A 15270-nucleotide genomic window follows, 5' to 3' on the forward strand; every position below is an offset into this window, starting at 1 on the left:
GGGACGAATAATGGACGAAGCAACGAGACAGACTAAAAGCCAAGCAAGTTCTAACTCGCGCCACGCGGCGGATCGGCGCATGCGCTTTCACCCGAGCCAATTCCCTTCTGCTGTACTATATAAGTTTCCTTCTGTCCTCCGTCTCTCTCCCACTCGTATTGAAACCCAACGAATCTGTCTCTCTCGCACTCACCCTCACTCCTGAGTATCCTCTTTCTACTATCCTCCTTGTACACTTTGCCAACACTCCTGGCTCCCTACCACCACCTTATTCTAGATTCCGTCACTTTTCTGCCACTGGCAATTAGTACGCTCTCGCGTTTCACGTGCAAAATAGAATTGGCAATGTTGTCACGTGATTATCGCTCATAATAGGCCAGTAGAATCGTCGCTAAGATTTATTTCCTACCCCTTACGGAAAACACGTATACGATGCTTCGAATTTGACAGGTTATAAAATTCAATATTTTTATTATGATTTTCCTACTCTTTCTTTTTTTTTAAATAATTCTAGACATTTAATACTAATTTCTGGTTTACTTTTTTTTTACATCAAACGTGATTGGATGCAGCTCGATATCGTGATGCAGAATTCTTGGCTGCTACTGAGTTTGATCGAGTGCGCTGTGAACGTTGCTGTTGGAATTTAACCATTTGTCAAGATCCTTGCCGTTTACGTGAATAAGACGAGTAGTTGCGGTATATGTCGATGACGATGCGCAGAGCCATTACTGTAGGTAAGTCAGTGTCCTGTAAAAATCTTAGGGGTGCAGAAAAGGAAAAAGATACTTTACGTGTTTATGGCATCGTTGTGTCGAGCGCCAAATGGGATTTATTAATTTTGGATCAAGTGCGATTGAGAATTTTTAGGTTAGTTTTCATAGCTAGCGAATCGGGTGCGCTTTTCGATTCCCTGTTAAACGCCGTCGCTCTAGCGTTCGAGTTAGGCTCGGCGAAGGTTTCTGTCGCGCGACGGAAACACCAGCGGCGCTGCTGCACCTATTTGTAACCATCTTGCATAATAAAGATGCTCCACAATAGACGCGGAAACACGGCCCAAATAATCCAATTGAAAATTAATTCGCCGTAACGAGAGGCTACGAAATTCAAGTGCACACTACGTGTGTGTATATATATGGGAAAACATTCGAAAATATAAATGACTGTACACGCGTCTCCTCGTAGAAGCTCAAAGTCGCCATAGACTATTTTCAGGCGCATCCTCAAATCGCTATCTCGTACAAGTCAGCGTCAAGTCATACATGCAACATTACACCAGCGTACAGGTGCGACCGAAGGTTGGTTTCCAAGTGAATAATGCAAAAGCCAACGCGAGAAAGTTTATTTGAATACAAGAAGAGTCGTGAAAATTTTATTCAATGGGAGTTTTCATTAAATTCAATAATCGGGAGGCAACCAATCGAAAGTTTTCAATAACGCGTCGTTCTTACGTCACTTTATAATATTTTTCTTCTTATTTTTCAAAGTCTTCTCTTTTTCTCTCAATAAATTTATTTCGCTCTCTCTCTCTCTCTCTCTCGCTGGGAAATACCAAATATATTCGTTCGTGACGAATCATCTGTTTTCAAAGGTGACAATGATATTAATACAGCCACAGCATAAAGGCGATATGATAAGTTCTTATTTGTTTATAAATTATTCATGTCCATTAAGGCGGAGCATTGATATACGTGTGTATAGAGAGTGACGTACGATTCAAATTGCGCGCCCTTTTGTCAATTTTATTCCGTCGTTGCAGGTCGCCCTTGACGCTCGACCACGTGACAGTCGATTTGAGGAAGAAATAAAGAAAACAGAAGACGAGAGAAACGTGAAAACGTCTGACTTGGCCGATCGTAGTGAGTTACGCAATCGGCGTGTCTAGTGGAAAAGGCCGCGAGATTGGGAACTACAATATCGCCCGTTGAAAACTGGCCGTCTGTCCGTTGGGCGCGATGATAGCTCGAAGAAGCTTTTGTTCCCTCGATATATTCGAGGATTCTTTCGTAAGCCGAGGAATAAATTTGTATGGAGGTGATTCGATGATTCATCTTAGACCTGGACTAGTATTTCATGGGACGAAACAGCTGAGTTTAAGGTCGACTGGGAATGATAATTATATTAAAACATTAATAGAACGAAATTTTTATTACTCGATGTTGGGAAATTAATTTATATGAAGATCGAGGAGCGACGGTCGTTATCCGTTCCGTTTATGATATCCGTTTGGTATCCAGTCGACGGATACCGAAAGGTGAGAAGAGTGTTAATCGATAAAACCAAAGTGTCGTAAAGTGGTGTTTTCTCTTTGCAAAAGACAAATTTGCCAATCTGCTTTGTCCTCCATTTTGCACGCGTCGAATTCATGATGCTATTAGTAGATTCAGTGGATAATGGGACGTCCAATTGACAAGGTGTCGTCTCGCCATTTAATTTAGCAAACAAACAGGTTAGTTTAGGTTACCTGAGAATTTTCACGAATTAAAAAGAGAATTTCGTTCGCGCTGTATTGACACTTGATACTAGATCAAAAGTCGAACTGAAACGATTTAATGCCGAGTGACGTAAAGATTAAAGGGTCTTAAAAAGAATTATATCATTGAAAACGGAGACTCGCCTATGATGGAGAATGGTTTTAAAGAAATATATATGTATAGTGAAGGTGAAAATGTCAAATTGACAGCATTGCGACTGGTCGAGTTTTCGATTTGCTGAGGTTTCTCTATTGTGGATATAAGTCGAGTATCTAGAGGGTCGTGTGGCTACGTTGGTTTCTCTACGGTATTGCGGCGTTTCTGGCAAAGCGTCCCGACGCATTGCGTCTAGTCGGTCGAAACCGGCCAAACGAGCGACGCCTCGATCCGAGAGGAAACTCTTTTAGCATTTAGCTAATAGCCTCGATATATAAATGCATAAGTAGCGCCTAAGTTGAGAATAATATTGCTGGTCGGCCAAATGTCCCAGATTCTCTTGTTTAAGGCGCGAGTTGTTACGGAATGCTGTTGTTGTGATGGGATACGGCAATGCTGGTTCGATTTGAGTGCATTGAGTAATAATATTGTTATGGCTATGTCGGAATTGTATTTGGCTGAGAGATAAAGGCACGTGATTGTACAATTGCGAAGTGACGTATTGTCCAATACTTCATTTCCTATTTGAAATTGTGACGGTTGGGTTGCTGCGGGAAAAACAAGGGACGAAGTTAATTCGCTTGGATTTGACACTATATGCTGCATTATAGGCTATCATTTTTGTTTGTTTTGATAGCTCCCTCCCGGGGTTTTATTTTTCTTCCGGCTCGATATTCATTCAATTTCAATCACTATGATTGAACTTGATTAATTTGTGAGCGAATCGACCGGGATGTTCTCATATGACGTAACATATTCTGACATCTGGCGGCGGGTTTGAGAATCTCGAAATCATCTTTGATACTAACTCGCGTTATTCCTTTTAAAGATAACTTCTTACTAAGTATTTAGTGGATAAGTTGTTTGTTATTGATTTACTGAGAATGTTTCATCGATTCTATTGCTTTGATATACAATGTTAAATAATTGAGTGTATGTACATAAGGGGCTCTTGGAAAACGAGTTCTTCCAATTTTCTTTTGCACACATATGATGATTTCCAAGGGGGAACAAACTTTGCGTTCGCATGTGGATAGGGAGAAAGTATGCAAATTCGTGGACAACAATCAATACTTTCTTTTACTTTTATAAAGGATATATGCTTGCAATTTAATATTACAAAAGTCTGTAATAATAGGTAGTGAAATGTACTTACATCTCGCCAAGTGTTGGATTCCAGGTTGTACACTGGGTAATATATTTAGTCTTGATTCGATATTAACAAATTTTTGGTTTAATTTCACTGACACAACATAACCTAAATAACAATATCATTTGTAGTTAAAACTTTCGTTAATTCACTGCTGTTGTTAAATAGCAAATGGAGTAGAGTGGAATACAGTCAACATTAATACACGTCACTAACATTATTTAGGTAGCGTTCACAATGAATGAGATGTTATTAATATTCGCGAAACTTTGCAGCATGTAAAAACTGTTGGTGTCACTCTTGTAAGGATCAGCTGATTGATGAACACTGCCGCCATCTGTGCGTGATAGTATGGAAATAGGAAATGATGCACTTTTGAACCCCGACAAAATGGCTGGTATCGTTCAGCATGATGTTACGAATAGTGTTTAAAAGTGGTTTAGGGCAGGCATATTGTCTCGATAAAAACGTATTCTGTTTTTTTATCGAGACAGAAATCGTCCCATGATGTATTGGAATTAATTGGAAACGCCACTAGAGAGTAAGGTCATACGGTACTGGTCGTATGCAGAATACCCCTTCCGTCGTTAAACGAATATTAATGGAGTGTGAACAGTCCTGATCTGGAAACGCTTTTGCTTCACGCTGATCATGTGGTAGAGTGTACACCGAAGTTGTATGATGCATAAGATAAGGTTCGACCCTGAATACAGCCCTCTCGTGAAGGAAGAATCGTCGCGGTATCGTATTGTTCTTCCATTTTCAAAAGTCGCCTGGTTCACCGTCTCTTTGCCATTTGTTGCATTTCTTTTTTGCATCGGCTGGTCAATTCTGTATAATTTTGAACATGCTACGTCTACACATTGTAAAGTAAGTTTTACAGATTAGATAAGTATATCTTACATCACTTGTTTCAGTCACTAATTAAGAGTTTGTTGTCATTGATTTTTTATTCTTGTTGAACTATGTTGAGAATAAGTATATTAGTGTTGATGTATCGACAGTATCCATTGCTTTTTAGGTATACAATTTCTTGCCATCAGTGTCCGCAGCTATTGGACACTATAGACCCCAGAAAGATGTTTGGAAAGCAGCTATAGCCTTGCAGGCAACAATCAGGGTCTTAGTACTTGTAATGTATTTTCAATATTACAAGGAAACTGTTCATAGCTTAGCACAGGGCTTAAGTAATATTGCTCTGATGCTTTACATAATAGAAAATACTGCGTTGGTTACTTTGAGTTTTTGGTCTTCGGATGAGAATTATGGTGTGTACAATGTTACAGGTGCAGCCCATTTTTCTATGTACTAATTTTTTTATTTTCAGCATTTCACAAGTTATCGTTCATAACATTTTTAATAACATCATTGGTACATATGGTGTTGACCTGTCTAATAATGAAACACTACAGAAATATCTCGAGAAATGCACTTGAAACTGATTCCCTGAAATTGAAATGGAGATTTTTATTTTTTAATGTAGCATCGATACTGATGGCCTGCTATTTTTTCTATAGACACAATAAATATTGTGAACCCTTAGGTAAATGGACAACACCATCTTTTTCATGAATGTATTCTTTTCTTTTCTTTATCTCAGAGTATATCTTATAACATGTATAAAACGTGAAATACTATTTCAGTGTACTCCATGTTCGCATTGACAGAGTATATGGTGGTTATCAGCAATATGGGTTTTCACGTAACTGCAGCATGGGACTTTGCTGGGAGAAGTCTACTAATATCAGGAAACGGACTTAGGATCGTTTAATAATCATGACTGTGATTAGTACAATTTTCTTGGAAATAATGCAACGATATGCATGTTTCCTTATAAATATGTATTTGTGAACATTTAAAAAGGTTGGCCATATTACCTTTTCATGTAATAATTCACGGATACATATGTACAATATGACCTGTATTAATTGCAGTGATTAATTTTAAAGCAAAGAATCATTAATCAAGAATATATATATTATCAAGGTGCTAGATATATTTTGTATCATAAATTTAAGTTTCCAAAGAACAAAGTAACCACGAATGGAATAATACTACACTAATATTTTAATTATGAGAATGACACGTAGTGGCGTTTTATTTACTGCGAATCTTGTAAATATAATAAATTATATATAAATCAACGTTTTACAATAATTCTAATACGGCATACAAATATATTATTTTTAAACAAAATACATTAGTCGTTACTACGACATTAAAAAATACATTTGTTTATAAATCGCTCATAGTTTTCTCATAAAACTATTAAACGAATAACGGTAATAACTAATATTCATACATGATCCAGTAAAGTCACGAAAGTTATTGGGCTTACGATATTTACATGTGCACATAAAGGACGCATGGCATCTATAAACAATCACGAGTAAATACTGCGTATGGAGGGTTCTAACGCTGAGATTTGCAAAATATTACAAATAAATACCATCTGTATTTACAGTAAACAAAGTAAATAGTTTTGTGTAAGATAAAGTGATAAATTTGTGTATAGAGTACTAAAATATATCAAAGCGCAAAGCTTTGTACTTTTGTAAATTCTTCAGTTGATTATTTCATACTTATCGATGTCCATTTGTATAAACAAAAATGTTTCAGCACAGTAATGAATACAACTTCTGGTGTGATCATTTCATTTTAGATGTCCCGTACGAGACAAAAATTATTTTAGAAAAACTGAGACTTCAGTCTAGTATAATTAATATTCTATAAATGTACTAAAACTTAAAATCTGTTTCAAGTTTGTCAGATATATGTTTCGCTATCGCCATACTACTAGTTGCTGCCGGGGATGGAGCATTCCGACAATGAAGTACTCTTTTACCAATACTTCCTTCACCTCCATCAAACACAAAATCATCTACCAGGTTACCATCTTTATCCAATGCCTGTGCTCTGACACCCGCAGGACCCCTAAATAAAGGTTCAAGATATTTCTACCACTTTCTTAAACAATATATAATTGCTGGTACAAAACTCATACCTTTTTACATCCTTGACAGAGATTTCTGGCATAAATTTCTGAAGATCTTTTACAGCCAGAGGATAGAAAACAGATTTCAAAACTTCATGAAGCCCCGGCACAATGTATTTAAAGCACAGTTTATACAGTCCTGGGAATTTAGCCATCTCTATACAATCCCTCACGTTTATGTCAAACCAGCTGCAGATTGTTAAGTATTTCTTAAAAAATATCCTTCACACCAATTATTTTAGTTTATCAAATTGACATAAATAAAGTACCTGTAACCTTCTCTGGCAAATGCCAAAACAGCATTAGGACCCAACCAAATATCACCGCTCATTCTTGGAGTGAAATGAACTCCCAGAAAAGGAAACCTGGCATCCGGAACTGGATAAATGTTCGTAACGCATATTGATTTTTTACTGTCACTCAATAAGAGGTATTCCCCACGGAATGGTACTATTCGTGGATTTAAATCGCAACCAGTCATCACGGCCAATCGATCGGAATGTAAGCCTCCGCACGTCAGTACATATTTCGCTAAGATACACTGCAATATATAATACAGTAGATAAATTAAATGAACTATCAAACATACAGAATAATTAAACGACAATAATTAACTCACTTTATTTTTGGATTGAACTGATATCGGTACTAATTCACCTTTTCCTTTAGATTCAGCCAATTCAGAAAATCCAGTTACTTCAAAATTTAAATGAATCTCTCCACCCATTTTTTTAAAATCTTCAGCAAAATGGTTGCAGACTAGACCCCAGTCGACAATACCTGTCCACGGTGACCATATTGCCTTTTGTCCCTATTAAAAGATACACATTCCCTTATAACAAATATTTCGTACAGGCTATAACTTTACCTGGCAATTAGGTTGATAATTTCCTATACAATCTCTCTCAACTAGCTCAAGATCCGGTACGTTATTCTTTAATCCACGTTGATGTAATTCGTCTATCCTCTTAACTTCTTTTTCATTTTTCGCTACAATCAGCTTTCCAATTTTCTTGTGTGGAATATCATTTTTGCAGAAATAATCGTAAGAGAGTTTCAACCCCTCTACGCATAGTTTAGCCTGTAATAATACAGGCAACGATTAAGTGACTTTTACAATCAGTCTGCTAATAGCCTTTGAGCATTATACGCTATCAGCACAGCCAATTATATTCATATATTATATTTCGTGGAGGGTAATTTCAAAATCCTCACCTTCATACTCCCAGGAGTGTAATAAATGCCAGCGTGTACGACACCACTATTGTGTCCAGTTTGATGCATCGCTACGGCCTTTTCCTTTTCAACAATCGCTATCTTTAAAGACGGATGCCTGCTGAGCATTTCTCTTGCTGTGGCGCATCCCACGATACCACCGCCGACGACCACCAGGTCATAGGTGCCACAGGGATCGGTACTGAGGATAAAAAAATATTTTAAATTTAAAATAGCCCAAAATTCTTTAAAAATCTAGAATCAATTAACAGGGAACAAATAATTAAGTGGCAACAAAGTCCACGAAATATTCGATTGGATACGAATATACTTGTTCCATTGATAATTTTTTTCTCCTTTAATTCATAGTGAAAAATACGAGCAAATAAAAATGAATATGACTACGAATACAGGACGTAATCAGAGAACGAAAGGATATTGCAGTTACGTACAGTGGATGAATTTTTTTTATAAAGAATAACAGATATTAAAAGTACGAACCTAGAGGTAGAACCATTGCGACATAAATTTCCAAGTCGCTGAAGCGAATTTCTGCTCGCCAACGTTTTCATCAGACTGGTCGACATGATGATCTCTGGTATTATTTACTGTAAATTTTGTATGTGAATTTCTTAGTCCGGGTATTCGTGTACGTAGCCGTTTGAGCGCTTTGACACTGTGAATTTTTCTATCCCGTAATGACTGATTAACAGGAGGCTAACGTGACATTCAGAGTTTCATCGTTGATTTAGCCTTAAAATAATACTAATGACAATTCCATGTTTCTTGGCTTATGGCTGAATTCAAGTCTATTTTTGATTCGCTTAGATTCAGATACGAGTAGGAAATTCAATGCCGCCGATTTACATAAATTAGTTCTACGTTTGACGTATTATACTTTTAGTCGTTATACATTTTATTAATATCTACCCGTAAACTTTAATATTAGACTAGTAGACAAATGGAAGAAGGGCTACTAAGTGTAAAGTTCAGTACTAAACTGATAGCCAGTACATACAGTATTATGATACAGCACTAACATATATTAACACTATTTATATAATGAGACACGAAAAAAACATGTTGGTTTTATATGTGAGGTTGACTAGGTTTTATTTTGATAAAAGTTATCTCGCGTTTATAAGACTCGTAACTTCAGAATTCACAAGCAATGCCGGTACGGAAGACAGATAATTTTCGTAGATAGTCTAATTAAAAATATCAAAAATATTACGTAGAAAAAAAACTAAAATTTATTAAAAATAATAACTTCAATTATAATTCAATCGGATCTCTATTAAAACGTTTTTATAATTACCTAAGAAAAAGAGCGTTTTACTTTGCAATGCACAGTGCAGTGTATTAATACTGATAGAACGGGAGCTTAATGATCTAAAAAAATAAAATGTTATGTAACTGTTACATGTGTATAATAAACGCATATTAGGACTCCATGAGATAGAACGCACGATACTTATATACATACATGTATATATAGTCACATGGAGGTATCAAAGATATATTGGTAGCTTCGGTACAACCTTCATTCGTAGATTCCGTCACTGGTAAATGAAATGAACTGTACTATCACCAAGTATAAATGTATTTGGTTCCTGGTACGGAACCTCGTCGATGATTCACGATGAGGAAGCCAAGGCTGATTCCCCGTCAAAGATAATTTTAAACTGATGTACTATCGCGCTGCGAACAGCTGATCACTTGTGGTTATAACGAGAGATATCACGAGTGATCAAACGCGCATGACTGTTTTTATCTCTTGCTAAGGAATAAAGTAGAGTGATTGATTTTCAAAAGCTGTGCACTTTACCATTGCTCTAGCTCCACCCACGTAGTCCTCCTATGGTAAAACAGATTATGCTTCAGAGCAATCAAAGAGCGCCGCGTGCGGTAACTGTTGGTACTACGTGATCACTGTAGGAATCGGCTGAGAAGAAAGATATTAACTAATGGTGATTTAGTTACAGAAGCAAGTTAAAAAATAATTCCCAGAGATATTCATTATACAATATTCTTAATTGTTTATTCATTATGAAATATTCTTTTTAATCGTCATACCTCTTGTTTTTACAGGCTTTGTGTAGGGACGCTCATCCGTACCCTTGCTTCTGAGTTAGATTACGTACTAACAAAGATCCAGGGTAACGTTTCCAGGTTATCTCCTTGCAAAGGAACACAAATACGAGACAATGATCCCTCGATAATTCCCGTAGAACGTGCTAAGCGTAGAGCTTAGAGGTTCCTAGCTGTTTTATGGAAGTCAGGAAGGGCGACTAATCCCTAAGTGTTTCCCATGTTGGTCAGTCCTGCTTCTGACAGTTTGATTAAACGAGATCGTTCGAGCCTGCAGGAATGAGGATCATCGGCGGGACCGGCTGCACTACGATTCCCATGCTAGAATGCACCTGGTCCAGGTCTCACTACAGCCCCAGTAGAAACGATCTTCCAGTAAGTTTCCTTCTTCCCTCTCTCGAGGATCATTATTCTTCTCACTCTTTCTTTATGTTTATTCTATTCTCTGTCTCAATTTCTCTCTCTACCCTACGGCACCTCTTCTATCTTCTTTCATAATCTATCCATCTTCTTTCAGATGCAGTACCCTACCTTGGCAGAGTGCATCCTCCAAGAGAAAAAAAAAGACAGGCTCGTCTCTCCAGGAATAAATTCCCCACAGCATCGAAATCACTGGGTAAAATCGTAAAGGAGATCTATCGTGCCGTAGTTCCTGAATCACTATGCTCCGACCTCGACCTTCATAAATTCAAGCAATGGCCACCATGGCGAATCGTCAATGGGTGATTTGCTAGTAATCGTATACGGGAACAGGAGTTTCATCCTTTATATATACGATTTATGCCAATCTGATGGGGCTCTGGTTTAGGAGAGAGGAACGTGATAGGACTTACCTCTCCATTGGGGACCTAACGCCCATTCGAGTTTACTATTATACGGCCCTGAGACGTGGTGCGTGGCCAAGTTGCGCGGCGGTTCTTTGACTCGTTGGGAGTCAGTCAACTCGGTGACGGCTTCCATGTAGCGTCGCATTCAGAGTTCGCGTCCGGGTTTACCTGATCGCACGCGGGCATATTAAGTGTTCCTATAATCCTGTTCAAAAGATATTGCTACTGTTATCTTATACAATTTTTTAAGACTACCCGGCGATTATTTCTTTTTCAATTTTCAAACTTTACGAGAGTTTTTTTTATCAACTATTATATCCGCGCCAAGTGTTCGATCTCAAGAATTTCGGTGTACAATGATGCACATTATAATTGACAGGTGATATTAAAAGAGGACTAGCAATCTTAAAAGTTTTTGAAGTGTCGAGTGTGATAAAACTATAAATCTAAAAACTGTGTCAACATAACAAAATAAAAGTACACGAAACAAATGTCCATTAAGTTCGCGAAGATCTTGATGTAAATTAAGTGAAGCACAGGACGAAGGTCCTGACCACAAGCCGGTCCTATGTAAAAAGATCTAGAGATCCAGATCGCTCGACTTTACGAACCGTGATCTAAACGGTAGAAAGGAGAATACTACAAGGTCCTTGGACACCGTAAGGAGTTATATTTATATGAGCAATGGGAAGCGATCTTACGAAATAATAATTCGCCATACCGATCGTTTACGGTAGTTCTTGAAGAAGGCACTGGAGCAGTTCTATTGAAAAAGAAAAACTAAGAACACTCCTAAGTCATTCATAGTAAATAAAAGTTTTTCTCCAAGTCTTCATGATGGAGGACGAGCTAAGGTGTCCCTCGTGTAAGGAATTATTTACGGATCCAGTGTTATTGCCGTGCTGGCATGCATTGTGTCTTTCGTGTGCCGTGAATTTGCAAGCACCACCGGATTCACCACCAGAATCAACGACGGATTCCTCAAACGCACCAGGTTCTGACCAGGAAGCCGACAAGCTGTCTATACTGTCCGAAACGGATTCCGGAGTTGTCTGCAGCAGCACGTCTACCAGTTCTCGGCCAGGAAGTTACGTGGGTACTCCAGGAAATGGTGGCTTTCCACCCTCTGGTGGTACCTTGTGCTTATCCTGTCCCGTGTGCCAGAAGAACGTCTACTTCGACGAGGGTGGCGCACATAACTTACCCAAGTACAGAGCGATGCAACGCATAGTCGAAAAGTACCAGGACGCCAGGAACATACGCTCCCAGTGTCAAATGTGCGAAGGGGAACCTAGGGAAGCTACAGTGGCGTGCGAGCAATGTGAGGTAAGCTTTAAAAATTTACATTATTTACTTCCCTTTGTCATCCTTATTCTCCTTTTCATTTACCTGGTTCACGTAGGAATGACAGCTCTTTTGTTCCCTAGGATTTTTCTTTTTTCATTTCTCTTGGATAAGTGTCTGGCCTCTTAGGAACTAGGACGAAGTTGTTTTCTGTCCTATTTACTTAAGGTACCCTGGTTGTTTTGACTAACTTTTCTCGAACGCCTCGTGAATCCTGTCCAGCTATAGTAAATACATGGCACGAATTTTGATAGTAATTCTTGGAGCTTTCATTTACACTGTGATCGATAAGTAAAATTCCTTATTTTCAATAATGCTTTGTACGACTTTTGACACTATAATGTATTTCTCAGATAACAAAGTCATTCGCGAGGCTGTGACGTGTAATTCGTCTCACGTTTCCCCCAACACCTTGAAGTATGCATATTATTTTTTCTCATCTCAGAGACAGTAGATTAACATCAGATCTGTTACGTCACGAAGAGAAAGAACGCGAAGGACAGTATAAAAGAGGGAAAAAAAATAGAGAAAATGTCATTTATCGTGGAATCAGCTTACGGCTTTTAGGCGTGATAAAAATTGCCGTCGTTACGCGGGAGCGTCGCGGTGCCTGCGTCGCCAAGAGAAATAAAGTCCCGGAGATATCGTTCACGTCAAGGAGTCGTAAGAGCCTAAAACTTTCTCGGAATTACTGTTAAGCCTAATCGATTTATCAGATAAGACTTATGTGTTACGATATTTCTAAGGTACGTCTGCTTAGAATTTTCTTATAGAAAGATAACAGTGAGTCAATCAGTTCGGATACACCGTTACATGGGCCGATGCTGTTTTGATAATAGACTCAAAAATATAATCAAACCCGTCACAATCGACTTTCTCGGTTTCATAACTCTTCTCGGATACGTCCCTCTGCGTTAATGGCGAAAGCCGATGCAGTGCAAATGACCATAAACTACATTACGGACTGCCGTGTGTATGTCTAAGGGAACTCGTTTCCCGTAATCGATATGAGAAAGGGCAGCATCATATCGTATAACGAGGGCGCCGTACAACAGGGCGTTTATCCAAGTTTATCCAAGGGCACGAGATAGAGGGAGTATATTGTATGCGAAACAATAGTACGTATAACGACGGCCTAATTTAGTTTCGCTACATCGCGTACGCAATATTTCACCGTGTACTAAGCGACGCTCGGCCACCTACCGGCAGACGGAAGAAACCGATAGTAGAAAAACGTAACTCCGTAGAAAACCCTGTACTCTCGTGTGCCACATAATTACGTGTACCTTTGGCGGTTATAAATCATCCGAATCCTAAGTGATTTAGGTAGGACTGTCAGTGTACAGGTATTTCGACACGAAATGGTGGTTCTATTATTCCGTTTAACCGATTGGTGCCCTTTTATCGCTCAATCTTTTTTCATTCGACGTCGTGAATTTTTCACGATGAAAGGAAACGCCACCATTGTCACTTCATTGTCGTGTAGGGACAACGAGAAGCGATTGGGTTCTCTCAACGCCGGTTCAAATTCTACGAGGGCCGAGAGTAATTAGGTTTCCGAGGGCTCCGGTATTGTCTAACTAACAATGGACGGTTCTAGAATAAACAGTCCACGTATACGCGCGATAGTGCAACGTGTATTAAGCAAGTGGCTCCTCGGATCTCTCTTTTCCTTCTTGTCACTAATCTGCCCACAGTCAGCCATATTGTTTTCCTGTCAGTCGCATAATTTTTTTCAATATCTCAACGCGCCGTCAACATTCTCCGTCCTTTGACTTTCAGGTTCTTTACTGCGACTCCTGCAGGGAATCCTGTCATCCCAAAAGGGGCCCACTGGCTGCGCACAATCTGGGCCCACCAAGAGGCAGCTGGCAATCGAATAACGTTAAGGGCCCGCGAGGATTGGGGCACGACGGTATACCACATTGCTCCGATCACAATGGCGAATCTGTCAGCCTCTACTGCGCCCTGTGCAAATCCGCCACGTGTTCCTTGTGTCTGCGGGATCGGCACGCTGCACATCCTCACGACGTTTTACCACTGGCAGCAGCTTGTAAGGCCCAGAAGGTAAGTCCCAGCTTATATTATTACACTTTTATCCAGGCAAATTATATGGGCAATGTCTACGGGAAAGAAATTTTTTTATACCAATTTTTTTTCACTCAGACCCATAACGTTCAGCGACTAAGTATACGGTGTTGCGAAGGGGGATGAATTTTTTATAAAAATTGTTCGATCCGATTTCTATGTTTTATTCAAAAATTTTTTTTATCCGCGCGAACCCAGGCTCGCTCGACTTTCCTAATGGCGGTACTCGCAATATGTGCTCGAGCGACAGCTGGCTCCAATATTGTGTGTCATATGTGGGTGTGTACCCATCCTAGAGTCACTTTTCGTTTAACTCGCCACCTGGCCCACTGGCTGACATATGGAGTTTCCCGTTAAGGGAATCACTTCCTCGCGTTAGTCCTGACAAATGGTCACGAAATGGTATCACGTCCTCCAGTCGGTCCCTTCTTGCTCTCCTCAGCCCTTCTGGACCCCGCTATCACATGACTGATCGTGAGATCGTGCACTTAAAAACTTTTTAACGAGTAACTCTGGACCACTTTTCCATATCGTTATTTAAGCTTTGACATTTTTCCTTCAAAGTCCAGCCGACAAGCTAAAGATTGCTTATCTCTTATCAGAAATTAATTTTCATACGTACGATTTTGAATTTTTTTAGGAATGAAAAAAAATTTTTCAAAATACAAACGAGCTCATGACGCGTCGCTGTCGTATCGAGCGTTTAAATGACAATTGGACGAATACGTGTTAACCCCAATCACCATACGCGGTCCATACGTGATAATTATTCGTAAGGGAGATTTTTGCTTGTTCGACCTTTCACCTCGCGAGTTAAGCTCTATGTAAACTCCACGCGTTATCTGTATATACTATAAATTCGCCTGGTTGAGTTTGCCGGCGTAATTTTGGAGTTTGACCAGAAAATTCGTGAAACGCGTAAAAGTCCGG

At 39.1% G+C, this 15270-nt stretch overlaps 4 protein-coding genes across 11 annotated transcripts in view; 2 read left to right on the plus strand and 2 right to left on the minus strand.

The window, feature by feature from the left end:
- Positions 1-4099, minus strand: part of LOC107273134 (calmodulin-lysine N-methyltransferase) — a 20955-nt gene extending 16856 nt beyond the window's left edge. The window contains exon 1 of one of the 2 annotated variants that reach the window (XM_015750998.2): positions 3787-4099. In XM_015750998.2, coding sequence (XP_015606484.1) covers positions 3787-3788 — 2 coding nt within the window. In that variant the 5' untranslated portion in view covers positions 3789-4099. The remainder of the gene's footprint in view (positions 1-3786) is intronic. The other variant, XM_015750994.2, reaches the window with a different exon arrangement.
- Positions 633-14319, plus strand: LOC107273124 (E3 ubiquitin-protein ligase TRIM9; the record flags this gene model as incomplete). The annotated part of the gene is given in 4 exon segments (XM_015750966.2): positions 633-737; positions 10082-10456; positions 10599-12234; positions 14035-14319. Coding segments are annotated over 2 exon segments (777 nt in total), but the record flags the coding sequence as incomplete, so codon positions are not given.
- Positions 4163-5924, plus strand: LOC107273137 (post-GPI attachment to proteins factor 2-like). The gene is made up of 4 exons (XM_015751013.2): positions 4163-4650; positions 4802-5048; positions 5108-5323; positions 5424-5924. Exons 1-4 carry the CDS (start codon positions 4459-4461, stop codon positions 5549-5551), a joined length of 783 nt encoding a protein of 260 aa, XP_015606499.1. The 5' UTR covers positions 4163-4458; the 3' UTR covers positions 5552-5924.
- Positions 5757-9791, minus strand: LOC107273133 (L-2-hydroxyglutarate dehydrogenase, mitochondrial). Of its 7 annotated transcripts, none has more exons than XM_025090415.1 (9): positions 9532-9791; positions 9309-9382; positions 8492-8598; positions 7991-8192; positions 7644-7856; positions 7395-7586; positions 7045-7316; positions 6785-6964; positions 5757-6714 (listed from the first exon to the last, which is right to left on the minus strand). In XM_025090415.1, the coding sequence occupies exons 3-9, from the start codon at positions 8575-8577 to the stop codon at positions 6519-6521; spliced, it is 1341 nt and encodes a 446-aa protein (XP_024946183.1). In that variant the 5' UTR covers positions 8578-8598; positions 9309-9382; positions 9532-9791; the 3' UTR covers positions 5757-6518. The 7 variants fall into 7 exon arrangements, with proteins under 7 accessions (XP_024946183.1, XP_015606473.1, XP_015606471.1 ...); XM_015750987.2 differs by having other exon boundaries at positions 9477-9791; XM_015750985.2 differs by having other exon boundaries at positions 8492-8743; positions 9477-9790.
- Positions 14320-15270: the final 951 nt, after the last annotated feature.

The sequence above is a fragment of the Cephus cinctus genome, unplaced genomic scaffold (assembly GCF_000341935.2).
Source record: "Cephus cinctus unplaced genomic scaffold, Ccin1 Ccin1_scaffold1399, whole genome shotgun sequence".
In the NCBI taxonomy this organism is placed as follows: domain Eukaryota; kingdom Metazoa; phylum Arthropoda; class Insecta; order Hymenoptera; family Cephidae; genus Cephus; species Cephus cinctus.